Genomic DNA, 27,671 nt, shown 5'->3' on the forward strand with positions numbered 1-27,671 from the left:
CGCAGGCCGCACGTTTCCGGCCCGAGAAACCGTCGCGTTTCTGGGGTGACGCCTCGGCCGGCAGTTACCCGCCGTGCTCTGAACCCGGGTGTCGGCCGCTCCCATCACCCGCGTCACCATGGGCGCCGTGCTGGGCGTCTTCTCCCTCGCCAGCTGGGTGAGTTCGGGGTCTAGTGTCTCCGTTGGTCTTATGGCGGGGGGCGGGGGGCGAGGGCGACAGGGCTCCTCAAGTCGTGAGCCCCGAGCGGGTCTGGGCCCCGGAGGCCCGCGGGTTGGGGGACCGGCCCGGGGCTGCGGAGGGTGTATAAACCCCGGGAGGTCCAGGGTGAAATCCGCGCTGCGCTGAGATCGGATGCGGCGGTTCTCGTGCGTTTGCTGAGGAACGTGAGGCCAGGTCTCTATTGTTTACAATCTGATGGCCCCGCCCCCGCCAGCTTTCCAGTTCCTCTGGAGCTGGGATGGGGCCGGGGCTGGGCTCCCCAGGCCGGGGCTCTCTGGTTCGTTTCCCAGCGCCTTCTTAGGGTGGTGTCATTTATTTGGGCGGTGGGGGCAGGGGGTGTGTGTGTGTGAATAATTTATTTGATATTTGATAATATATCTGGCACAGGATTTGCCAAAGCTACAGAGTATGTGTCAGAGGTGAGATTTTTTAACCAAGGCCTGGGTGCGATTCTGGCTCAAGGGAAAGAAGGCCTTGTGGATTATTATTCAGAATTGGAAGTCATGGTGTGAACATTTTGGGGCCTCGTACAAGTCATTTCTTTCTGGCTTCCCGTAAGATGAGGACCATCATCCCAGCATTCCTTGCCTCCAGAGCTGTTGTGAGGATGAAGTCAACAAATGGGTTGAATCACTTTGTAAATTGTAAACGTCATATTTGCACAAGGAAAATTATGGTATCTATGGAAGAGAATATGCTTCCATTCGCTTCAGAGGGGCATGATTCCTTGACATCATTTCCTTGTTTCCTAATTCCCCTACTGACTTAATTGGTCAAAGAGTCAATCTCAGCTCATTCTACTACCCTATCTTAGGGACAGACTGTATTTTCCATCCTTTAAGATTGTTGAACATAATGCAAAAGAGCTGTTGGTCACTTAAGGGCCTAGATGACAGTGGCTTTCCAGTTCTTTGACCTTGCCAGAAATAAGAAATCTTACATGGTTTATTTAATACACCTGTTTAGATACAAGTTTTATTAAATAATTCTTTGCCCTCTGCTGTACTTTTTTCTGTCACAGTAAAAAAAAAAAATCCTGGCCAGTTGATTTTTACAGTGTTTACAAAGTATTTTGCAAATACTTACAGTACATTTACGAAACTGCAGCATTTACAAAATAAGATTTAGGGAAATATAGTTAGGAAAGTCATTAACTAGGGAGTCATATGGTAATTTGAAACCTGAAACATGTGTTGGCTTTGATGTAAAGCCGAGATTTGAGTTGATGCCATCAAAGCATTTCTACCTATAAATCACTTTTATAGTTTATTGATTTCTTTTGTTCAATGGGAACAGCAAGTAATTCAGTGTACCAGGGAATGGAGTGAGTGAGGGGAAGGATAATAAAAAAAAAGAAAGGTAAAGGGAGCCAAATCATGTAGATACCCATTGATCAATCTAAAGATTTTGGCTTTTACTCTTTCCTGATTATGGGGATCCATTAGAGAAAAGAAGAATGATGTGAACTGACACAGTGTTGCTGTGTGGAGAATAGATGGTAAAAAAGAAAGGGTAAAGCAGTGTAGGGAGGAAAACCTTTTATTCCATTCTCTGTGGATTAGTGGTTGGGGCCTGCAAATTAAACTGAGACGAATTAGCAAGAAAAAAAAGTTTGTACTTGTGCAACCCATATACATGCAGGAGTTTCCAGGGATGAACAACTCGAAAGAGCGGTTAGAATATAGGACTTATTATATGCCTTTCTTAATGGGTGGAGGGGTGCAGGAAAGGGCTTCCCTGGGAAAAACAAAGAGGTTTCTTTAGGTAAGGTGAATGGGTTTTTAGGAGAACAAACAGGAGATAAGAAAGTGTGTGATAGTACTTGTTTATGTGAGTGCAGAGGTCTTTTTATCTTCTTCAAGGCAATAAAACTCCCTTGGAGGGAGAATTTATGGCAGTTGCTACATTCAGTCAGATCAGAAATGCTCTGAGAGGGCATTTTTTTTCCTGCGTCTTTTGAATCTCACATGTCTTCATCTTAAAATAATTTTTATACTAAGGGTTCTGAATGGGTTGAATAGCAGCAAGATAGGAGCTATTGCATTTAATCCAGGTGAGAGATGATAGTGGTGACTGGACCAGTGTGATAACTGAGGATGCTATGAAAGTAGCTAGATTCTGGATACATTTTGAGGTTAGAGCTGATGTGCTGATAAATGGAATGAGAGTTTTGGGAAAACAAGGCATCAAGGATGACTGCGAGGTGTTTGACCGGGGCAACAGGTCTCCGAATCCTTGGACTCTTTAATCAATAAAAATTAGTAAGAGGCCAGACGAGAATTTCAGGCAAGCAGGAGGAAGAAAAAACAAGCAACAGGTGCGCTTGCTTGCTCTCAAGGGGTGGAGGAGCTGGTTCCTTAAATGGGATGTGGGTAGGGACGGATCAGTGGGTTGAGTAAGAGATGTGGCAGAAGCTGTCTGCTCACCCCCCCGCCCCCCCCACCCCCGCCTTGGTACTGTTACATGCAGGGACCATGCACAATACCCTGTGCTGTTTTGCTCTAGACAGCTCAGAAGGAGCAGTTGGTCTGTGGCCCTGTTGTATCTTATTGTTCATGCAGGCAGTTATTTTTAGTTCCTTACAGTTTCTTTGTATTCTGCTTCTCAAAGGTTGGTCCAGGTGCAAGCACTCTGGGAAAGGGTCCCAGGTTCCGGCTTATCTCAAATAGTTATTTTCGGAGATAGGTATGGAGCTCCACACCAAGGTCATCTCTGGAACTGTCTGAGCCCCATAGCAACTGTTGCCATGAACCCCCCTGATCTAAAGCAGCCTGCTCCCTGACCCCTTATTAGGTACAAATAGCCTCATACTCACCCTCTAGCACCCTAACCAGTCACCTAATGCCACCCTTCCAGCAGGGTTTTTTTTGTCTTGAGGCTATAAAAGTGAAACGTGATCGTGTTAGTTGTTCAGTAGTGTCCGATTCTCTGCGACTTCATGGACTGTAGCCTGCCGGGCTCCTCCGTGCATGGACTTCTCCAATCAAAATTACTGGCGTGGGTACCATTCTCTTCTCCAGGGGATTTTTCGAACCCAGAGATCAAACCGAGGTCTCCTACTAACTCACGAAGAGATTGGCTCTCCCTTGAATCAGCCCACCGTTCTAACAGGTGGCTCTCCATGGTCTATCAGGAGGTTGGCCCACTGTGCTAACAGCCAGTCTCCCACCCCAGTAAACTCTTTTCTCTCATTCTGTCTCCTATCTGGAAATTCTTTTCCAACCTGCACACAGATCATGAAAATAGGGGAGTGACATAACATATAGTAAGACACATTTTGTACCTATTGTGTAAAGGTACAAAAGAGAGAATGCTAGGTGGTCACCCCCTGCCCCCTCCAGGTACAGATAGTTATAAACAAGTAAGTAGGTGTACTGGTTTGCCAGGGCTGGATAACAAGAGACCACAAAGTGGACGACTTAAATAACAGAAATCAATTGGCTCTTCATTTGGAGGCTAGAAGTCTGAGATTAAGGTGTCAGCCGGGTTGGTTCCTGGAACTCTGTTCCGGGCTTCTTTCCTAGTTCCTGGTGGTTTGGTTGCAGTCTTTGGTGCTCCCTGGTTTATAGATCTCTGCCTTCATCTTTGCATGTTCTCCCAGTGATCCTCAACTGTGTCCAGATTTCTCCTTTGTATGACACCAGTCATGTTTGATTAGGGCCCCACCCTTCTCCAGTAAGACATCATTTTACCGAATTACATCTGTAGTGACCCTGTTTCCAAATCAGGTCACATTCTGAGGTACTGGGGATTAGGACATAAACGTATGAATTTTGGAGGACATAATACAACTGATAGCAAACAGTGGGCAATTATTATTAGTTTATTTAATTGGCTAGAGGAAAAACAACTAAAGGAGTTAAAAGCATGTGAGTGCAGAGAAAATAAACCAGAAGCAATTAGTGTCATTGTTTTTAGCCGTAAAATGTCTATCTCTGTCTGTGACCAGACACAGACTTCTGTTATGGTCTTTTGACTGAGATTGTAGTTAAGAATTGGAAGACTGGGGCTGGGTGGTCAGTTCCCCATGGCTGTTTTGATTATGGATATTACTGGTTATCGTGATATATGGAGCCCCTGCTATGAAAGGCATTATGCTAGGTGCTATATACTGCTGACATTATCTCAGAAAAGATTATTACTGGGCCATACTGTAAACTTGAATCCCCCAGTGTCTACATCTGCTGTTTCTGCTGATGATTGTGAATTAGCCTATCCTTGTAATGTGACTTGATAACGTCACTTGTCAAAGCAATTCAAGTGGTTTCCTAATCAAGCATATAGAAGAATGACTCAAAGTATGTCCTCTCATCTGGAATGCTTGTTAGGAGAGTTTAGCCGACCGAAGATCCAGGTGACTTTTTTTTTCAAGTGAGGGGAAGTTCACATAACATAAGATGAACTATTTTAAAGTGTATAATTGTGTCATTTAGTACATTCACGTGTTGTGCGGTCATAACATATGCCTGGTTCCAGAACATTTTCATCACCCCAAAGAGAAACTCAGTATCCACTTAGCAGTCAACTCTTCTCCCTGCTCCCTCCAACCTCTGGAAACCACTCCTCTGCTTTCTGTCTCCAGATTGACCTGTTTTGGGTATTTCATATGAATGAAATCACACAGTATGTGACCTTTTGTGTCTGGCTTCTTTCACTTGGCATAATGTTTTCTAGGTTCACCCATGTTGTACCAGCTGTCAGTACTTCATTTTTATGGATAAATAATATTCTACCCTTTGTGGGTATACTATATTTTATTTATCCATTCATCAGTTGATGGACATTTAGGTTGTTTCTGCCTTTCAACAATTGTAGATGGTGCTGTTTTGAACATTCATATCCAAGTTTTGTTTGAATACTTGCCTCAGTTCTTTTGGGTGTATGTGTGAGTTGGAGTTCCTAGGTTATATGATAATTCTATGTTTAATTTTGAGGAATCTCTGGGTTACTCTTCAGTGGAGCCAAAAGTCTTTTGCTTTCATTATTTGTAAGGGTTTCTGTGTAATGTTGCCTTGTGCTGTAATAGTAGATTTGGTAGCTAGGATTCTCAGAAATCAGCAGGTGGAGTTAGGTTTCTGTTTTTCTCAGTATTAAGATATATTGTTTTTAAATAAAATGTGCTGTTTGTGGGAATGTTACCAACACTTATTGGGCCTTTACTATGTTTTAAGTACTGTGTTGAGCACTCATTTAATATAGCAGTGTCTGAAGGAGGAAGATTTTTCTACTGAGTTTATTTTACAGATGGAGAAATAAGCTTACAGTTTGTAACTTGCTGAGGTAAAATGGTAGAAATAATACCGACTCCAGAGCTCACGCTTTTAACCACTTCCTCCCATCTCTGATTCTCAGTAAGGCTCTCAGAGCCTGGTGTGCCTTGTCTTCTGTCCTGGATGTCAGGAAGGAGGCCCCTGAAGGCGATCTCGGATGGTGATGATGTGCTGTTTACAGGTCCCGTGCCTTTGTGGTGGTGCGTCATGTCTGCTGTGCAGTTGCTGTCCCAACAGTAAGAATTCCACCTTGACGCGCATCGTCTACACTTTGATCCTCTTCCTGGGCACCGTTGTCTGTATCATATTTCAAGAGGGGATGGAGACTCAGCTGAAGAAGGTAAGTAGGAGTAACAGTAGCCTTATTAATTAGTGGTTTTAATTATTTTATGTTTTGCAAAAATTTTAGTTGTAATTAGTATTTATTTCTTGACTGTTGTGAAACTCAGTCAAGTTCAGTGGATTGGTTGGGATTGTAAATTTCAGTTCTAGTCAAGACAGAGTAGAAAGGTATTAGTCTTTTCCCAAAGTAAAGGTAGTATCAGAAGCAACATCTTTAGTCTAACAACTTTGGAAAAGATACTAAAAGAGTGGCCCTAAAGCTCTATCTTTTAAATAAAGTATATTTAATTTTAAAAATTTAATCTAGACTAGCCTTCATTTGCAGAGAAAGGCCAAAAAGAGAGCACTTGACTTTTATTTTAAAAATGCAACTTGTTTATATTGTTCGGTGACAAGATTGTAAGTAAATTGAAAGCCAAAGCGAAAAGTCCCACAGGAGGGTCTTGCAGTGTTGAAGTGGCCAGTTTTATAAATCCAGGCTTTTCTACGGTGAAATCAAATCTCTCTTTAAATGTGGATATTCCCTTAGCATTAAAATGTTTTCTTCCAGATACCCGGATTCTGTGATGAAGGACTTAGTACCAGGATTACTGACACTATGGAGAAAGATTGTGATGTGCTGGTTCGTTACAAAGCTGTGTATCGAATCAACTTTGCCTTGGCCATCTTCTTCTTTGCCTTCTCTCTGCTCATGTTAAATGTGAAAACCAGTAAAGATCCCAGAGCAGCGATACACAATGGGTACGTAGGAATTTTGAGGCCTGGCATGCCGTGATTCATGGGGTCGCAGAGTCGGACGCGACTGAGCTGAACTTTCATGGTGTTGTCTCTTCACCTCCAGCAGTTACTGTTGCCATTTTGATGAAAGCAGTAAAGTGTATCATCAGTGGCCCAGATGTACTTCTCATCTGTTATAATGGGAAGTTGTTTCAAGGTCATTTTCAGTTGGAGCCCTGCAGTATAGCGGAGGTAGAGTGGACAACGAGAATCTTTTTTTTTTTGGTATTATTTATTTATTTAGTATTTTTAAAAAATATTTTTGCTTCAGGTTCCTAGATTTCTCTGCACACCTATGAAACCGTTCAAGCACTGTACTAGGCACTTCACACACACAAACACAGATTTTTTTTTTTCTACTGTTAAAAGATAAACATGTACCTGATATATTTAGACAGAATACAGAAAGATAAATACTGAATATATTTGGGCACTGCTTCACATATTCTGTCGCCTCCCATTCCTGATCCCCCGTTCCTCTTGTACATGTATTTCAGAGAGGTTAAATAAATTGCCTGAGATCTCTCAGCTAGAGAGAGTTGGCACTAGGATTGAAACTCAAATCTGTTCAGCTCCAAAGCTGCTTTCTTTTCGTGCTGCCATGCAAAGTAGTGTTTAAAGGTTGACTGAAAGCCAGGTTTGGTCCTGTGATGAGCTGTGTGATTGTGGGTAAGGGGTTTATGTCCAGTTGCCCGATGTGCAGCTTGTCAAACTGAGATGCTGAGATTTGCAGCAGAGACGGGAAGGCACATCTTGGATCCGTCTCCCTGAAGGCCAGAGGCTGTAGATACTTACGGGATAAAGAAGCGGGTAGTCTTAGGTATGGGAATGGGAAGGTAAGGAACAGGTGCTGTAATCGGTGTTCTGCACAGGTCTTTGTCTGAATTACAAGCTTGAAATGGCAACCCACTCCAGTACTCTTGCCTGGAAAATCCCGTGGACAGAGGAGCCTGGTGTCCATGGGGTCGCAAAGAGTCGGAAACGACTGAGCGACTTCACTTTCACTTTCTTTAACAGGATACTTAGCATAATCAGGGGGTGGAGTTTTTGGCACTCTGAATTCATTGAACCACCTGTGCAGGCCCTGTTGTAGGGTCAAGTAGTCCCAACCAGTCTTAACCAGCTTGAACTGGACAAAAACTAACTCCCGGTTTCTGAAAAACAGCTTAAGTCTCCGTTGCTGTAGCAACCCATACATCAGAGGCAAGTATCTATAGAGGTGGTTAAAGAGTCTTGGGATATATTATCTAGGCTGTTGGTAGGAAGGTATGAAATTTGAAAAAATTTAGACAAGCCTGTGAAGGCAAGGCCACAAGCGGAGGAGTTCTTTAACGAGCTGTTAAAGGAGGGAAACTCTAAGGTAATGTGTTTCTTTCTTATGAACGTGAATGACTGGGTCTCTGTGTAATGTTTGTCCTCAAATCGTGTGAAATACTGAGTGAAGTAGCTTCATGTCAGATGAAGAAACAAGCCCAGTCATGTTGGAAGTGGCTAGTAAGGCTTTAGTTTTGCATTTCAGTTCATTTTCTCGATTAAAGGGAAAAATGAGCATTTCATAAACGTACTTCTATATTTTAATAGATTTTGGTTCTTCAAAATCGCTGCCATTGTTGGTATCATGGTTGGATCTTTCTATATCCCTGGAGGCCACTTCAACACAGGTATGGTTCACTATAACAGGGGTTAATTATAATGTACACAAACTCTACAGATGACTGCATTCATTACTGATTTTGCAGAACTGGTAATTAAATGAGATGGTGTCCAATTATCATGACTTGATACTAATATTAAGATATTGACTGATTAAAGCCAAGAGGCATTCAGCCCACTTCTCAGCTATTCTAAAACCAAATGTTAATTGTTTGCCAGTGTTTTTGGTTTCCCTTCTCACTTGGCAATATGAAGTTAATCGGGCTTGTCAACATAAGGACTTGGAACCATGTACTCCACTATCCCCATTTTAACCTGCTTCTTTATTGTGGCATCACATGGCATCTGTGGATTTCCACTGTGATTTATATCCCTATAAGTAAAGGAAAGGGCTTATGTCTTTTCCATTTGGAATGTCAGACCATGGGCTCCCCTTAGCTCAAGCTAGAATAGATTTTAAAAGGTCTGAAACCCAACAGAACACTTGTCGCAGAATGCCTTTGAGTTTGGAATTGCAATAATCTTGCTGTGCTGCTCCAGACAGAATATGTCTTCTTACTACCTTTTCTTACTTGAAACCTTTTTAGTGTGTTGGACAGGAACATTCGGATATGTTGCTCCTGTGGTAAAGAATAACTTTGTGCTTTTGGCTTGTAGCCTGGTTTATTATTGGCATGGTGGGGGCTGCCTTCTTCATCCTCATCCAGCTGGTGCTGTTGGTAGACTTTGCTCACTCTTGGAATGAATCATGGGTAAATCGAATGGAAGAAGGGAATCCAAGATGCTGGTATGCCGGTAGGTGTCAAACCCCTATGAGAGCCATACTGCATTATGCTCCGTTAAACTGGGTGAAAATTGACCCTCATTAGTTTAAAAGTTTGTCACAACTGTGAGCATTCATGTTCATTTTCTTTTTTCTAGCTTTACTGTCTATCACAAGCTTGTTTTATATCCTGTCAATCATCTTTGCCGGGTTGCTGTACAAATACTACACCAAACCAGATGGCTGCACAGAAAACAAGTTCTTCATCAGTTTTAATCTGATCCTTTGCGTGGTGATTTCTGTTTTGTCAATCCATCCAAAAGTTCAGGTATGGTTGTGAGTTCTGCTTCTGCCTCCTTATGAGAGATTTTTAATTAATGCTAAACCTGAAACCTGGGTAACCTTTTATATGAATTTATGTCCAAGTTTATCTGCTTAAACATTTTTCTACTGTAGCATGATAAAGTCTTCATAATTATATCTTAATCATAAAATGTGCCATTGAATGTCAGTATTAAATGAATAATTTCCCTATTATTTAAGGGGAAAAAAACTATGTAACTTGAGAATTTATTGTCCTTATAAAATTGTCTATATCACAAGAATGATTCTTAGAAATCTTTAGCAGAGATATTCTAGGGGAATTAAACTAGAAAAATAATTGATTTTAATATTTAAAACACAACTCATGCCCCTGAGTTTCCTCATTTAAATACCAAATTTTAAAAATTCATGTATTTTTAGATAGGAAATATGAAAAGAACATCATCTCTCCTTTTAAAAGTGAGAAAACTGAAGGCCCAGAGAGTTGATGGATTACCTAGCTATTTAAGGGCAAAGCTTAGCTTTGATTTCACTATACCAGGGAACTAGTGGTAAATCCAAGCCTTAGTATGATACACAGGAATTTCCAGGGTTATGAAATGCCTGAGAATTGGTGGTACATGCCTCCTCTTTCTTGGTTATTTTTCAAGCTAACATAAACTGAAAGGTTACTTGTCATCTTTCATCTGTCAAGCAGAATCAGAAGGTTCTCAATAACAGCTCAGTGGGTCCCAGGAAGTACGCTTTGTTTTAGAAATTCAGCCCTGGCAGTTCCCATGCATTGTTTTCTTTTCGATTCCATAGGAACACCAGCCTCATTCTGGCCTCCTGCAGTCTTCTCTCATCACCCTCTACACCATGTACCTCACGTGGTCAGCCATGTCCATTGAACCTGGTAAGGAAATTTTAATGGCACATTCATTTGATGGAAAGAAAGTAAGAAATGGGAGTTCTCTGGCAGTGCAATGCTTAGGACTCAGCTTTCACTGCTGTGGATGTAGGCTTGATCCCTGGTTGGGAAACTTAAGATCCCACAAGATGTGCCATGCACACCAGGAGTAAAAAAAAGTACGAAATTACTTCTTTGGTGGGTGCCAGACTAGAGCTAGAGCAAATGTCAGACAAACAAATGAACAAACAAAAACTTCACTTAAATGTACGATGTCTTTGATATTTACCTTTCAAATTTTATTCTCCATGTCTGCTCCTAGCTGTTCAGAACTGACAGCCTAAAGAACCACCTTAAGGACCTTTATATAGGCCAGGCTTTTCCCCAGACTAAATCAGATTAACAGCTGAACAAGGCAACATTGTTTTGGCCCTTTGTAGAATTATGTTAATTGAATTTTATGTTGGTGGTACAGGCTTCAGAAGAAATAGCTGCAGGAAATCTCCTTTTATAGGTCTTACGGGATTGTTTCTCAATAGGGTATCCTGTGGACTAGTTTTCAAGGAAAGCCATTACTGCAGACCATCCAGTGATGACTCAACTTATTTTTATTGTATTCCTATGTAACTGTGCAGAAACTGGACTAGGGATAAACTCCTTGTGCCTTTTTATTTTTTTAAATAACCAGGCCAAATTTATTGAATCTACTTTATTTTGCAAACAAATTTATCTTTTTTAAACTTTTTGTTTTATATTGGATTATAGCTGATTCACAATGTTGTGATAGTTCCAGGTATATAGCAAAGTGATTTAGTTGTACATTTTCCCAATTGGGCTGTTACATAATATTGAACAGAGTAGGTCCTTGTTGGTTATCCATTTTAAATATAGCAGTGTGTACATGTCCCGGAGAAGGCAATGGCAAGCCACTCCAGTACTCTTGCCTAGAAAATCCCATGGATGGAGGAGCCTAGTAGGCTGCAGTCCGTGGGGTCGCTAAGGGTCGGACACGACTGAGCGACTTCACTTTCACTTTTCACTTTCACACATTGGAGAAGGAAATGGCAACCCACTCCAGTGTTCTTGCCTGGAGAATCCCAGGGACGGGGGAACCTGGTGGGCTTCCTTGTATGGGGTCACACAGAGTCGGACACGACTGAAGTGACTCAGCAGCAGCAGTGTGTACATGTCCATCCCAACCTCCCTCCCCAGCACCCTTCCCCCTGGTAACTGTAAGTTCCTTCTCTAAGTCTGTGTAAACTCCTTATGCTTTAAGCATACAACTGTAGAGCCCCAAAGACTTGCTATTTAAACTTCAAAACCAGTGAAATCAAGACTGACATTTGTGAAATTGGACAAATACTCTGTTGCTGTAGTTTCTTTCAGTTCAGTTCAGTCGCTCAGTCGTGTCCGACTCTTTGCGACCCCATGAACCACAGCACGCCAGGCCTCCCTGTCCATCACCAACTCCCGGAGTTCACTCAAACTCTACTCTTTCTCAAAAACCAAGTCTTTGATTGCAACACAGATGTGCTACTGACTGCCCAGTTGCAGGTTCTTTGAAGTGTAACCTTCTTACGTTTGAAACTGTGTTTTGTTACCACGACTGAGTGATGTGTAAACACACCCCTCAAATCCCTTTGGATCCCGATGAGTTATCCCTAAAGATAAAAAGCAGTTTCTCATTGTCAGATCGTTCCTGCAACCCTGGCCTGTTGAACATCATTACGCACATGACCTCATCCACCTTGGCTCCTGCAAATACAACTGCTCCAGCCCCTACCCCTGCTGTGCCGTCACAGAGCGGGCCAAATCTGAATCAAGAGAATTTGATTGGGCTGTTTGTCTTTGTTATCTCCCTTTCCTATTCTAGGTAAGTTGAAAAGTCCTTGACTTGCCTCCGTTAACCCTGCAGTGTACGTTTCTGTAAGTTCAGTAAATCCTCTTGTGAAATAATTCCCCCCAGCCTTACTAAGACGTATGTTCTCCTTTGTATAGGAAGATAAAGCCCTTACCTGACCTGACTCTAGATGAGCTAGAATAGTGGCTCTGAAATTTTGTTGGGTTATCTCTTTTTTTTTAGGGCAATGTTTATGATAATTGTAAATAATATAAGCAGCTAGCAGAATTTTATGCACGAAATGCTCAAGTTGGTAGTAAATCCAAAACCCCAGATACAATCTATGTTAGCAGTTTGCACTCATTCTCTCACCCATTTTTATTGATTGATACTGTCTATCTAATAGTGTGTGATACTTTAATGATTTTAAAATGTGAAATAATACAAATAGGCAAGGATATATTTATATAAACTAACATCGTAAGTGAGGGCAGTTTAAAGTAGGAAATGAAATTGTCCTCCCTCTAAATTCACCTCTTCTGTGGTTAAATTTTGGCCCATACTATTTCAGGCTTTTTCTTATTGCTTATACTTACTATCTATTAATCTATTTGTATCTAAATTATTATGTATATTTTTATAAATAGTTACATAATTTTATATTACTTGATATATAATTTAAAAATAGAGAACATACTATATAATAGTATAACAGTATACTATTCTGAAATACATATGAATTTGTCATAATTTGGACAGCTTTGCATATATAATGTGTAGTTTTACCCTTTTTTTCCTTTTTCCTTTTTTTACATTATTGCTTAAAATATGGGTTGGCAGTCTACAGCCCTTGGGCTGACTTCCTATTTCTCTAAATAAAGTTTTATTGGCTTATAGCTATGTTCATTTTTTTCATGCTCTCTGTGACTATTTTTGTTTATTTCCTTTGATTCTTGATCTTAAGAGGAAAGCTTTTAATCTTTCACTATTAAATACAACTTTTTCACAGAGGCCCTTTATCAATTTGAGGGCGTTTTCTGTTTCTCATTTGCGTTTTTATCATTAAAAAGTATCAGATTTTTGCCAAAAAAAATTTTTTTAATGTCTGTTGAGATGTTCATGTGGAATTTGTCCTTTATTTGTATGTACTTTTTTATTCAATCGTTTAACAAACTTTTAGTGAGTTTCTGCCGTGTATTAGAAATGCATGGATGACTAAGGTCATTGCCAGAAGTTCTGTGAGCAGCAGGGACGACAGGAGTGGTTAAGTGATAGGGCAGAAGGAAGAATAAGGAGCTACGGGAATTTAATCCAGCCTAGTGATGGGGTGGCGTCAGAGAAGACTTCCTGGAGGGCACGGCATGATTAGAGAGTTAAAGAGTGAGTCAGTTAGCTGGGCGAAGGTGGACACTGCATTCTGAGCAAAGGAGAGATACTTCTGAAGTCCTGGAAGCAGACACTGTAAGCATAGTGTATTTTGGGAAACCCCTCCAGGCAGTGAAAGCATCAAACTGTAACTGTTAGCATCAGAACTTTAAGCAAACCCTTCAGAAGCCCTTCAGTCCCCAAAGCAGGAACAGTTTAGAAATAACCTTCACGTGTACAGGCCCCGTGACAGCACTTCATCTTCATGGCCCCCTTCTGATTTTCCTTCCTGGGATCACTTTCCAGCATCCGCAATTCCAGCAATAGCCAAGTAAGTAAGCTGACGCTATCAGGAAGTGACAGCGTGATCCTCCGTGATACGGCTGCCAGTGGTGCCAGTGATGAGGAAGATGGGCGGCCTCGGCGGGCAGTGGACAACGAGCGAGAGGGGGTGCAGTACAGCTACTCCGTGTTCCACCTCATGCTCTGCTCGGCTTCCCTGTACATCATGATGACCCTGACCAACTGGTACAGGTAGGAGGCAGAGACCTGAGGGAAGACCGCTCAGCCCCTTGCGGTTGCCTGTAAAAGCCCCTGACCTCAGAATGCCCTTCTTTTACCCGTATGATGAAAGTGTGTTCAGTGCTCACGCTTTTCTGAAATACTTCTTTTTTTTCTCCTCTTGCATTTAAAATCTAGTTGGAATGCTTACAGTGAAAATCATGGGAAGCCCTTCCAAACTTGAGTAACTTGAGAGAGAAAATCATGACATAAAGCGATCTGACTTGTCTTTGTTCACTGAGTTTTCTTTGTCTAGAGATGGCCATGTGTAGAGTATTCTGATCAAAGGAAACATCTGGTAAAGCAGGGAACATTCAGTAAATTCATTTCAGTCTTGAATTTTACCAGTATGTAGAATAGTCAGATGTTCCTGAAGAACTTTTTGTAAGGAACGATCAGGGTTCTTCATGCAGGCTAAAAGATAAAAGCTGTTTGAGTGGCAGAGCCCCATGCTCATAAAAACGAAACAATAGCAACTTTCTCAAGTCCGGAACTGACTACAGAGTAGTGAGTGTCAGGCGAGTTTCAGTGGAGAATTTCTTAGCTTTTGCTGAGGGGCCGCTGTATGCTGAAATTAGGCTCCTTTACTTAAAACTCTCAGGGGCTTCCCAGGTGGCTCAGTGCTAAAAAATCTGCCAGTCAAGCAGACGGGGGTTCGATCCCTGGGTCGGGAAGAGCCTCTGGAGAAGGACATGGCAACCCACTTGAGTATCCTTGCCTGGGAAATCTCATGGACAGAGGAGCCTGGCGGGCTGCAGTCCATGGGGTCACAAAGAGTCTGACTTAGTGACTAAACAACAGCAACCTCCTAACCCTCTGCTATTTTCTCAGCCCCGATGCAAACTTCCAGAGCATGACCAGCAAGTGGCCAGCTGTGTGGGTCAAGATCGGTTCCAGCTGGGTCTGCCTCCTCCTCTACGTCTGGACCCTCGTGGCTCCGCTCGTCCTCACCAATCGAGACTTCAGCTGAAGCTGAGTGCCAAGGACACCCCTGAAATTCATAAAGGTCTCCTTTGCTGAAAGCTCACATACTGTTTACTTTCGCTTCAACTAATATATTAAGCAAATGCTTTGCAAATAAGACTATATCCAGGTTTATATTGGAGGGCAAGATGGAATAATGCTTGATGCAGGATCAGAACCTTTCATTTATATCTCTTATTATGTTTATTTGTAAGGATAGAGAGCAAAAGGAACAGATTGTGTTTTAAAGTGAACTACAGCTGTGCTGTGAAGAGAGTTCTTTATTAAGACTTGTAGGTTCCTACAACTTTGATTTAAAATGTAAGACAGAAAAATGTTGGATATTTGAGGTTGTCATTAATATATTTCTATTGCAGTATCTTTAAAGAACAAAATAATTATAATGATGCATTTCTATGACAGTTTTCTTCTGTGAAGGTCTTCACTGTGTGATACAGGCCCTCTGTTCAGTCCTTAAACTCAGTGCTTGGGGAAGGGAGTCTGTGTGCAGGTCTTACCCCAGAAGAGGGGTTGTTGGTATGGCTGCTGCTTCTACGTCTTGAGTTTTTTTTATTTCCTTTTTATTTTTTATACTACAGCATTGATGCTGCTTGATTCAAGCCTGTGGCTTTGCTAGAAATGTTAATTTCAATAAACGCTTTGTATGTTTGGTTAAACTGAAGATTCACTTGAAAAACTGGTGCAGCTTTAGTCTATGTCATTATCTTGTTATGAGTATGTAAAAGTATAAATGCATGTGAATATATTTGCACTATAAAGGTATTTGATTAAAATAGACTTAAGCTTTTTAAGGTCCTTTCTTTAACAGCTTTGATGAGTTAGCAGCATTCTAGGTTTTTCATTTTTTTAGACTTTTTTGGGCAGTAAGGTTTATAAAGCATCTTCCAGAATGCTCTCCTGTTCCTTCTAAAATTTAAGGTCTGACCAGCGAGTAAAGTCTTGAACTCATTCAGAAATTCTACTGAATATCTTTCCTGGGCAAGACACTTGGGTAGATGAGAGATAAGGCATGCCTTCTCTGGAAGCTTCTTTGGGAGAGGTAGCACGCAGGGAAGTAGGGTAGAGCAGTCTGCTTGTTCAGCGAAGGTTTACTGCCTGTTCTGTACCAGGCCCCGTCAGGCCTGGGACACAGCCTTAAAGATGACAGACACTAGCTCTGCCGGCTTGGACTTTTAAGAGTTTCAGAGAGGGTGAAATGAGCTGACAGGTGATACAACGTGTTGTAATTAGTGCTGTGATTTAGGAATCCAGAGAACTCACAGGAGAGGTGCTGGGTGGGGAGTGTCATGGTAGGCTTCCTGAGAAAAGTGATATCTAAGCCAAGAAATGTTGGGCGTTCACTGATGAGAGGAATAGGGGAGTGGAGTGGCATTGCTGAAGGATAGACTAAACTGTATGTTAAGGGTAGGGAGAGTTAAAAAAAAAAATGTCGTGTTCAGTGGAACTTTAATGGGGAGAGGTGGTCTGGGACCAGGCCACGAAGGGCTTCGTAAACCACACTGAAGAGTCTGGACCTCGTGCAGGGGCAGCAGGGAACACAGAGTGCTGTGGGCAGATGGTCTCGTCAGCCACCGCGGCTGATGTATGGGGGTGGGATCTCAAGAGTGAGGCCAGGGCGGTCTTTATGAGATCTGAAGCAGAAGTCAAGTGAGGATGGAAATTGACAGCTGAGAGCTCCTCAGTGATTAAGCATGTTAACTTGGCAGTTGATTAGCTGTGGGAGAGGGGTCGATTCCTGAGTGATGCTAGTTTAGCTACCTGAAATCTCTGGTGGTTCTGTTTATATGGTGAGAAAAACCAGAAGGGGAGGAACAACCTGCGCTAGAAGGAAGATGGAGGCGGTCTCTGCAGATGGCCGTTTGGCTTTGGAAGCACGCTTTGTTATTTCCTGTCAGACTGGTCAGTAAGTATTTACTGAGTATATGCTATGCTTTACGACCTTAGGCAAATGACAAGCCATCTGAGCCTCAGTGTTTCCTTTGTTTGAAAGCTTATCGTGGTACAGAAGAGCATTTAGAGAGTGAAAGTACTTTGCAAAGTGCTTAACCATTGTAAGCATGCTGGTGGTAGCTGCTCATCTCCACGTGGGCTAAAGTGAGACTGGTCAATAGTCAGAGGTTTTCAGCCGTAATCAAACGGAGGTGAGATTTGAGGGTTCTTACAGAATTAGACAGGACCTAGAGGGGACAGTCTCAGCTGAGCTGTAAGTGCGGGGTCAGGAAGCAGGGCTTGATAGGAACTGTTGGAACTGCCACCTTTTAAGCCAGTACTTTATGCCATGGCTCAGAGAGAAAATTGCCAGGGATGTGGGGGACAGTTAGGGAAGGTATAGCCACTTACTCTGCCGGTGTAAAGCAGTCACCCCATTTTCCCGCCAGATTAAGACTTTTAAGTGTCCTGAACTTTAAAAATATCGTGTGTACCACCCCTCCCCCACCTTATGTCACCTAAAAGCAATACTAAACTGTAAAATAAGTGTTAACAGAGTCCAATAAAGTTTTTATTTTTTTTCTCATGATGATAATTTCAATATTAATTTGAAATAACAAATTCTCTTTTAAAACTGAAGGGGCAGTGTCCCTACTTTGCTTCGTTACACACTAAGAGCGAGTTAAAGCTGCCTGTTGCTAGGACACCCCGTAGTGTACTCAAGTTCAGTTCAGCTCAGTCGTGTCCGATTCTCTGCAACCCCATGAACCGCAGCCCGCCAGGCCTCCCTGTCCATCACCAACTCCCGGAGTCCACCCAGACCCATGTCCATCGAGTCGGTGATGTCATCAAACCATCTCATCCTCTGTCGTCCCCTTCTCCTGCCCTCAATCTTTCCCAGCATCAGGGGCTTTTCAAATGAGTCAGCTCTTCACATCAGGTGGCCAAAGTATTGGAGTTTCAGCTTCAGCATCAGTCCTTCCAATGAACACCCAGGACTGATTTTCTTTATGATTGGCTGGTTTGATCTCCTTGCAGTCCAAGGGACTCTCAAGAGTCTTCTCCAACACCACAGTTCAAAAGCATCAATTCTTCGGCTCTCAGCTTTCTTCACCGTCCAACTCTCACATCCATACATGACCACGGGAAAAACCATAGCCTTGACGAGACGGACCTTTGTTGGCAAAGTAACGTCTCTGCTTTTTAATATGCTGTCTAGGTTGGTGTACTCAAGACTCAAGTGAATTATACATGGTGAGTGCTGAATGATACACGTGCATTAAAAAAACATGAGCATTTTCAGTAAGCTCAGGACTCCACTGTAAAGCAAGAGGGTATTTTGAATCCTCAGACCTTATGGCGTCATCCCATTCTAGAGGAGTCCCCTGGTGTCTCATCGCCATGAAGCAGGCCCTGGTCTGTCCCCCACTGTTGCTGATTGGGGGCCCTGGCTCCGAGGTCAGCTCTGTACCCTAGGAATTCATTAAAGGCAACAGTGTGGCTGCCACTTCTGCATGCTTAGAGCTGGGAGAAAGCTTGTTGGCCCTTCTCGGATTTCCCTTTTTAGGTTGCTCTTGCTAGGCATTCTGTTGGATGGGAAATAAAACTCTTGATGATCAAAGATACTCCCAAAGAATGGCCGTGGACCTGGTTTTCTGTGCTTTTGATGTTCTGGACCAAACCGTAACTCAGACCTAATTTAAACTCGACAACTTTTGTGTTCATTTCAAGTTCCTGCTTGATGATATTTTTCTTTTTTACACATTGAGGCTAAAGTGAATATTCAGTACTACAAGGCACACATTTGATCTCTGGACAGATGGCAGGTGCCAGGCTCGTGCTTATTAATGGGAGCTGCTGTTCATCTCTTTACACCTCGTGTCCATCTCTCCATCCTGATACAGCCCAAATCGGGCCACCTGCTCAGTGGTCTCACTACTGCTGGGTGACTTCAGTCACACGGTGCCTGTATCCTCAGGTGAAGAAAAATGAGAGCTGCCCCAAATAGCAACATATCCCAAGCAAGGAACAGATATTATCCACAGCCCTGTAAAGTGGTGATGATTCTCCCCTTTTGTAGATCAAACTGAGGTGTAGAGAGGTTAGTGTCTTTCCCACAGACACTTTAGTAAGAAACAAAGCAGAGAAATCCAGGGCTGATTTAGATCCCAATCTCCCTTGGCCCGTAAGGATATAGGAGACAAGATAAACTATAGAGACTACTTCATGTAGGGGGGCCAGGCCAGCTGGCTCTCTATTACTAATGAAGGAAAATTAGTAGCTCCCTGAAGGCAGTAACTGCTGTCCTACTGGGTCAGTGTATTTCAAGAGGGTTGGTGCCTTATCAGATAAGAGAGCAAACATTTGGTTAAGGTTTCTCTTTTTTTCCAGAAAAGTAGTTCCCTTAAAGGAATTTATTACCAGCTTTTAAAAACACATACATATATTTTTTTTATTAATTTGGCTGGGCTGGGTCTTAGTTGCAGCATGTGAACTCTTAGTTGCAGCATGTAGGATCTAGTTCCATGACAAGGGATCAAACCCTGGGCCCCCTGTGTTGGGAGTGCAGAGTCTTAGCCACTGGACCATAATGGAGGTCCCCATCCAGACTCAGCAGCTTTAAATGCAATGACATGAAACATTTGGTGCCATTTATTGTATAGAAGGCTGAACAAGTACTGTGAGGCATGGGCACTGGAGAAAACTTAAGAGGTATTTTAGAAGAGAAACCAGAAAGAGCTGACTCATGGAAATAACTCCTATGGCTTCCAAAGTACCAAAGCTGATCCTTTTAACACTGTTATGGAGGTAAAAAGAATTGGAGCCATGAGCTCTGTCTTTCCAGACATGAGAAACAGACTAAGTTCCTTTGAGAATGCTGACCTGAAGAGCTGGTATGTTGCAATGTTAAGTACTTACTGTTGCATCATCAAAGCCAGCAGTAACATATGGATATTCCCAGGGTTTCTCAACTGGCCCATCACCAACACACCAGACCCACCACAGACGGGGACCTAGCTCCTGTCTCCTCTGGGGAGATGAACAGAGGGCAGAGACACAGCCATGAGCTTAGAGAAACAGCTAAGCAGCAGGGGACCAGAGCTGAGCAGGCCACACCCAAGTCACCCTCAAGGAGTTTGTGTTCACTTGTAGGTGCTTCCAGAATAAAGTATTCACTTGTAGGTGCTTCCAAAATAAAGTGTTCAGTTACAATTTGCATCTTAAGAGATTAGGAACTTCTGCTTTCTATTCTCCAGGAAGCCAGAAAACAAGCCACTTTTTACACTGATGCTTTCTGACTCTATAAATACCTCTCTTCTTTCTATGGTCTGTCTGGGGGCTGACTCCAGCCATCAGGAGGAGATTGTGGGCTCCAGTTAGAGTGCCTGGCCTTGAATCCCAGTGCTACTTAACTGTTAATAGCTGTGTATCCTTGGGCAAGCTGCTTTTCTGTACCTTACTTCTCCCCCAGGGGCAATAATACTATTTCATTAAGGGTGCTTGAAGGTGAAATGACATTTTGTGCGTGAAGCACTTAACAAGATGGATGCACAGCCCACAAGAGCACTCAGAGACTGCTGGCTATCGGGGCTCAAGGCCAGTCTGGGAAGCACCCCTGGGCCTCGCGAGTGGCCCTCTGTATCACTGTGGACATCTCGCTGCACTTCTTTACACTGATGTCCTTCACCGCACCTAATCTGCAGAAGCAGCCTGCCTGCCGCCTAGAAAATGCACGTGCTGCCACAGCGCCCCCTTCCGGCCTCAGCAGGTGAGAGGCTCTCCCCAGGCCACTGTGTGAGGGAGTGAAAGGCACTCAGTTGTGTCCAACTCTTTGTGACGCCATGGACTATACAGCCCATGGAGTTCTCCAGGCTAGAACGCTGGAGTGGATAGTTTTTTCCTTCTCCAGGCGATGTTCCTGCCCCAGGGATCGAACCCAGGTCTCCCACATTGCAGGTGGATTCTTTACCAGCTGGAGGCCCTGGCCATGAAAAATAAAACACTTAGAACCTTTATCCAAACTGCCATAGTCAGAAAAGAACTCCACACACACTCAGCCTTACAGAGATTTTTTTTATTATTTAAGACCCAGTCATGCATACTAAAATTACATGTTTTCACCATTTTGACTTAGAAAATGCACTAGAAAAATAAACTTTTGGTCAAAACAAACACTGAAGTAGATGAATCCACCACCATGTGTCCCTATACTTGAAGCCAAACTGAATTTCAGTTTGAAGTGAGGAAGGCAACCAGTGGCCGAAATGATGCCCCACTCTGGTCACAATTAGTCCATCTCTAGCCCCTTCAGAGTCATTGTCAGAGGCTCTTGGCCCCACAGAAGTTTCAAGTATTTTACTTGTAACGGGTTCCCACCTGATATGCCAAGAGGTCAAGGCATATCCATAAGAATCGCAGTGGATGGCAGCTACTTAACTGCCCAACTAAACATGGTGCCCAGTGAGATGAAAAGACAAGGGGCTAATTGGCCAAGAGCAGAACGGTCACTAGCAAGGCCATTCACAGATCACCCTGGGCCTTCGCATGGAGCAAGCACTATGAAGGAAGAATATCTGACTGACACATAGTACTTGTATTTCAAGCCATTTCTGCGTCAGAGAGCAGAAGGGAATTTATTCGAGATTTACAAAACTCACAGACCTCAATACTGAAAAGTGTGACTATTCAGATGTCTAGTGTGACTAGACATCTTTCCTGAACAGTTGCCATGTTTGCAGTTTGCGATCTCCACACCTCTCATGCCACAGGACAGCCACACATCATTGGCTTAGCGGACATTTTACTTCCTAAATGAAAGAAGTGCTTTCAAAGGAAAACCTTAAAATGAGGTATTATGATAATGCCACAAAAGGACCATAGCTTTTGGCTACCCAAATGAAAAAGCGACCCCATAACTGATCTGAGAATCAGATGGCATTTAAAGTAACTGCCCACCCATGGAGATTTCCAAAAGGCTCAAGATCTCACAGGAATTCAGGGAAAATATCTCTTATCACCCTGACTCTCTTTCTGGCAAAAATGTAGTATCTTGTGAACTGAAGTGTTTGTAAAGCTCTAAGGACAGGCTCGTGACATTGTACAGGAGGCAGTGATCAAGACCATCCCCGAGAAAAAGAAATGCAAAAAGGCAAAATGGCTGTCTGAGGAGGCCTTACAAATAGCTGAGAAAAGAAGAGATGCTAAAGGCAAAGGAGAAAAGGAAAGATACACCCATTTGAATGCAGAGTTCCAAACAACAGCAAGGAGAGCTAAGAAAGCCTTCCTCAGTGATCAATGCAAAGAAATAGGGGAAAACAATAGAATGGGAAAGACCAGAGATCTCTTCAAGAAAATTGGAGATACTAAGGGAACATTTCATGTAAAGATGGGCACAAGAAAAGACTGGATTGGTATGGACCTAACAGAAGCAGAAGATATTAAGAAGAGGTGGCAAGAATATACAGAAGAACTGTACAAAAAAGATCTTCATGAGCCAGATAACCACGATGGTGTGATCACTCACCTAGAGCCAAACATCTTGGAATGTGAAGTCAAGTGGGCCTTAGGAAGCATCACTATGAACAAAGTTAGTGGAGGTGATGAAATTCCAGTTGAGCTATTTCAAATCCTAAAAGATGATGCTGTGAAAGTGCTGCACTCAATATGCCAGCAAATTTGGAAAACTCAGAAGTGGCCACAGGACTGGAAAAGGTCAGTTTTCATTCCAATCCCAAAGAAAGGCAATGCCAAAGAATGCTCAAACTACTGCACAATGAACTCATCTCACACATTAGGAAAGTCATGCTCAAAATTCTCCAAGCCAGGCTTCAAAGTATGTGAACCATAAACTTCCAGATGTCCAAGCTGGATTTAGAAAAGGCAGAGGAACCCGAGATCAAATTGCCAACATCCGCTGGATCGTCAAAAAAGCAAGAGAGTTCCAGAAAAACATCTACTTCTGCTTTATTGACGACACCAAAGCCTTTGACTGTATGAACAAGAAACTGTGGAAAATTCTGAAAGAGATGGGAATACCAGACCACCTTACCTGCCTCCTGAGAAATCTGTATGTAGGTCAAGAAGCAACAGTTAGAACTGGACATGGAATAACAGACTGGTTCCAAATCAGGGAAGGAGTACATCAAGGCTGTATATTGTCACCCTGCTTATTTAACTTATATGCAGAGTACTTCATGTGAAACCCTGGGCTAGATGAAACAGAAGCTGGAATCAAAGATTGCCAGGAGAAATATCAATAGCCTCAGATACGCAGATGACACCACCCTTATGGCAGAAAGTGAAAAGTGAAAACTAAAGAGCCTCTTGATGAAAGTGAAAAAGTTGGCTTAAAGCTCAATATTCAAAAAACTAACATCATGGCATCCAGTCCCATCACTTCGTGGCAAATAGATGGGGAAACAATGGAAACAGTGAGACTTTATCTGGGCTCCAAAATCACTGCAGATGCTGATTGCAGCCATGAAATTAAAAGACACTTGCTCCTTGGAAGAAAAGCTATGACCAACCTAGACAGCATATTAAAAAGCAGAGACATTACTCTGCCAACAAAGGTCCATCTAGTCAAAGCTATGGTTCTCCATATGTATGGATGTGAGAGTTGGACTATAAAGAAAGCTGCACGCCAAAGAATTGATTCTTTTGAACTGTGATGTTAGAGAAGACTCTTGAGAGTCCTTTGGACTGCAAGGATCAAACCAGCCAATCATAAAGAAAATAAGTCCTGAGTGTTCATTGGAAGGACTGATGCTGAAGTTGAAACTCCAATACTTTGGCCACCTGATGCGAAGAACTGACTCCTTGGAAAAGACCCCGATGCTGCCAAAGATTGAAGGTGGGAGAAGAGGACGACAGAGGATGAGAGGGTTGGACGGCATCACCGACACAATGGACATGAGTTTGAGCAAGCTCCAGGAGTTGGTGAAGGACAGGGAAGCCTGGCGTGCTGTGGTTCACGGGGTCACAACGAGTCGGACGCGACTGAGCAACTGAACTGACTGAAGGACAGGCCATCCTTGTGAAAGCAGGATGAAGTGCTAGGGAGCTGAGGCCACCTTTGCCGACAGAAAATAGGAAACTCAAGAGGGGAAGCCAGGGTGGTTGCACTTTTGGCTGTTTCTGTAGATTACTCCCCGCCTCTGGACGTGAAAGAAGAGAATTCCAGGAAGAAGCACAATTTTCCAGAATTCTGTATAGACGGGAAGGAAGAACCCCCCCACCCCATTACCCATGCTTACGGACTCATTTGGAAGCATTAGGTGTCAGTCCATTCAGACCTAAACTGCCCAAAGAGTCATTCAGATGGCGGGGGTGGGGATGGGCGGTGGAGAACAAATCCTCTGATGCCAGGAACAGAGGGTTCAGGGATACAGGGATGTTCAGCAGCTGACCAAGGCCACGTGGCAAAGTAAAGCTGGAACTTGGGTCTCCTGGTTTACTATTTCTTTCCCTTGCCTTCAGCACACAGCCCTGAACTGCAGGAAATGTTCACTTTCAGGTGTCTGAAATGAGTCAGAACTTTTCCCTTAAGGAAAACACTCAATTCTCCTGGTGTTCAGCTACTTGCTCCGTCACTGTGCCCCCACTGCTAAGTGAAACTCCCGGGGTGCCCCTGTGGTCATTCCCTTGCTCTGCTGAGGCAGCCACAGAGAGAAGCCAGGCAGAGACCGCCATGTTTTCCACCCAGGGAGGTCTCGCTTTCGCAGCTCGAATCAAGCCTCCTGAAGTGCCAAAACCACTTGCTCTCCCTGGAGCCAACATAAAACACAGCAGCTCCAGAAGGTAGACAACCCTTGGCTCTGACTCCTTTCGGAAGCTGAATGAAACAGCTCCCTGATCTAACTGGGAAGGTCTAGGAATTGGGCAACACCCTTCCCGGTCTTTGAGAAATTTCTGGAGGTGAGCTTGGCCGTCCCCACGTTAAGAGACATGGACAAAGGCAACTGGCCAGGAATGCAATGCACAGTTTAAACCTTGGAAACTTGGTGGGGCTGAATGATTCATGTCTAACTTTTCTGTTTTGTTTTTTAATCTCTGTCCTCTTTGGGACCTAAGGAAACCTCTGACCAATTCTCCCAGGCAGTTGGGTTCTGAACTCATTACTATAGCCATCCCACTTGTCCCATTTAGACCTTTCCAGCAATGGTGGTCACGCCATCATTGTCATGGCATTGTCTAGATGGGACTTGAGGCAGCCTGGGGTGTGTATTTTGACACCTCCCACCCAGCCAGGTCCTTAGAGCATCCAAGGTTAGTATCTATGGTGAAAACAGTTCTTCTTAGAATTGGCACAAACGAGGTAAGTCATTTTCACCAACAACTTCTCCAGACATTTTAAAAAGTGCTAGAGAGAGAAATAGCTTATGAACAACTGATTGGCCTTTACATTTCAGAGGACTGTTCTAGTCCTGAGTCATTCCGTTTGCCTGCTGCTGCTCTAACAAGTGCACAGAGAAGGTGACACACACAATGCTCGGTACTTGTCACTTTTAACACAATTTGCGTGGAATGAATGAAAGGAAATAGGTCAAAAGCCATCAGATGAACCACCTAATTTGATGCTTGGGCTAAGGCGAAGTTCTTGACAGGAAGGGTCTAAAGTGCTAAAATGCAGAACTAACATTCAGTCTGGCTGGACATGAGAGATAGAAACTCAAGTGGGTTGGGGTGGGGGTGTCCCAGAATAACTTGCCCTTATTTCCAGAGGCCAAATTTTAAGAATGCCAATTAATTTAACCCTTTACCATCGCCAAGTTTAAAATATAAGCCAGAGTCTCAGAGATGGAAGGAATCCATCCAAGATCATGGGCAATGCATCTGCCTTCACAAAGGCCATCATTTTCAAGTTTAACCCTCCCTGTGAAAGGAAAATGAGTATTGCTGAATCCACTCATTTCTTTAAAGATAGGGCCAAAACAATGACGTATCCCTCTTGGGAAGGCCCATGCACATCACAAAAATACAGAATCCAACCACTGGTATCCAGAGTGCTCTTTCTAGGCAGAAAACCAATGTCTAACATTCAATAAATAACCAAATCGCAGAGCCCCGTTAGTAGCCAAAAGGGCTGTCATCATCACTTCACTCAGCCTCATTTTACAGATGAGAAGGCTGGAGGCCCACAGAGGCTCGTGTGTCCTGTCCACAGAAACACATCTAAGGCTGGGGTCCAGGTCTTATCATTCTTAGGCCAGAATTCTTTTAGCTACACAGGACTGGCGTCCAGGCTTCTTGGTTGAGTAAAATCACGTGTGTCGAGGATCATGTATGATTCTTTTGAGAACCAGGACTAAGGCTTTATGGGTTCGGGAAAACTTTTAAGGTTCTATTGCAAGATTCAACCCATGAATCCCAGAGGTACATAAGGTCCCTGGTTCCCGAGTTTGATCAGGAGGTGCTGCTTCTGTCCTCTTACATAATTAAGTGAAGGTACTTTCCAGACCTAGTGATGGACCTCAGACTTTCAAGATGAGAGAGGTCTGTAGTCTGTCTTTCAAGATAATCTCATCATCTCACATGTGGCCCCCTGGCAGGCTCGGCCAAACCGTCTCACAGGAGTGCACTTCCTGGCCAATCGGGGTTTTCTCCTGGAATGTGGGATCAGAGTGACGTTGGTCCTGATTTTTCTTGCTTTGAGCTCTGTAAGAACCAGATACGGCTTCCACATTCACGGCTGCACACTGGGATTCCAAATGTTTCGGAATTGCTGGGGGACTTTCTCCATGTCTTCCAGAGAGTCATTCAAGCCACCCAAACCTCACCCTGTGGCTCAGAGCTCTCCAGGCTTTTCCTCCATGCTGCAGTTCCGTTCCAAGAACAATCCCTGGTACCCTGAATCCTCCTTGGGCCTCTCTGAAGAAAGAAGGAAAGGTGGTGACATTCGCGGGGGACTGGCTAGTAGCAGGAATACAGCTGCGATTTCACAGCCCGCATGGAGTCATCACAGGGCGCCTCTGAGCTCAGTCCCTCAGGCGGCAGGGCCTGGCCCAGGATGCTGTCACAGGGAGGACCGGGCCGGCAGAACTCCCTCACGAAGTCCTCCTCCGAGGCCAGCAGCACCGTGTTCCAGGCGGTGATGTCCAGCTCTCCAGCCGTGCCCCCGTATTCCCTGGGGAGGATGTCTCTTGGAAGGTTTGTGTGGAGAGAGTTCAGGTCAGACCCGTGAAGGAAAAACTACAGAGAATGAAAGGAAAGCACACAGTCCTTGGGTCAATCAGTAACCCTTACTGGAAAGTGCTCAAACACCGATCTGTTGAGTGAATAAAGGGACGGCTGATGCCAACTCTACTCTTCCAGTGCCGTGCAAAGCTTGAGGACCCTTCACCCTCTTCTCACACCCTGGATCCTGTTAGCTGGTCCTTGAAAATACCTCCAGAATTCTGGCACTTCCCTGCTACCCGAGTGGGACCAGTTCACCACCCCTTCTTACCTGGATTCTCAGAGCACCTTCCTCCGTTCTGTGCTTACACCCTTGTCCCACCACAACCTAAGCGCTCTTCAGCCTAAGTCAGATCAAGTCACTCCCCTAAAACGTGCGGACTTCCGGTGCACCCATCTCACGCAGACGAAACGCCAGAGTCCACATGATGGCCCACACGGTCTGGCCCGTTACACCTCTGCCTCCCATTCCTCCCACCACCCCTGCTGCCCCTCCAGGCCTGCTCCTCCGCCCCACTCAGAGTCCCCCAGATCCCTGTAAGGCTCACTCCTTCATTGCATTCACGTCTTCGCTCAAA

The 27,671-nt window shown here is 43.7% G+C and overlaps 2 protein-coding genes across 4 annotated transcripts in view; one reads left to right on the forward strand and one right to left on the reverse strand.

Moving 5' to 3' along the window:
- SERINC3 (serine incorporator 3) lies at nt 1-15,765 on the forward strand. Its single transcript, XM_055437623.2, has 10 exons — nt 1-157; nt 5,672-5,830; nt 6,383-6,573; nt 8,191-8,270; nt 8,920-9,057; nt 9,184-9,353; nt 10,154-10,244; nt 11,931-12,111; nt 13,750-13,977; nt 14,836-15,765. Exons 1-10 carry the CDS (start codon nt 119-121, stop codon nt 14,972-14,974), a joined length of 1,416 nt encoding a protein of 471 aa, XP_055293598.1. The 5' UTR covers nt 1-118; the 3' UTR covers nt 14,975-15,765.
- TTPAL (alpha tocopherol transfer protein like) overlaps nt 15,704-27,671 on the reverse strand; it is a 25,029-nt gene continuing 13,061 nt past the window's right edge. For all 3 annotated transcript variants that reach the window (XM_055437641.2, XM_055437636.2, XM_088843753.1), the window contains one exon: nt 15,704-27,108. In XM_055437641.2, the coding sequence (XP_055293616.1) occupies nt 26,830-27,108 (279 nt within the window). In that variant the 3' untranslated portion in view covers nt 15,704-26,829. The remainder of the gene's footprint in view (nt 27,109-27,671) is intronic.

This window comes from Moschus berezovskii, chromosome 15, assembly GCF_049115385.1.
Source record: "Moschus berezovskii isolate FMDL1 chromosome 15, NW_MosBer_1.0, whole genome shotgun sequence".
Taxonomy (NCBI): domain Eukaryota; kingdom Metazoa; phylum Chordata; class Mammalia; order Artiodactyla; family Moschidae; genus Moschus; species Moschus berezovskii.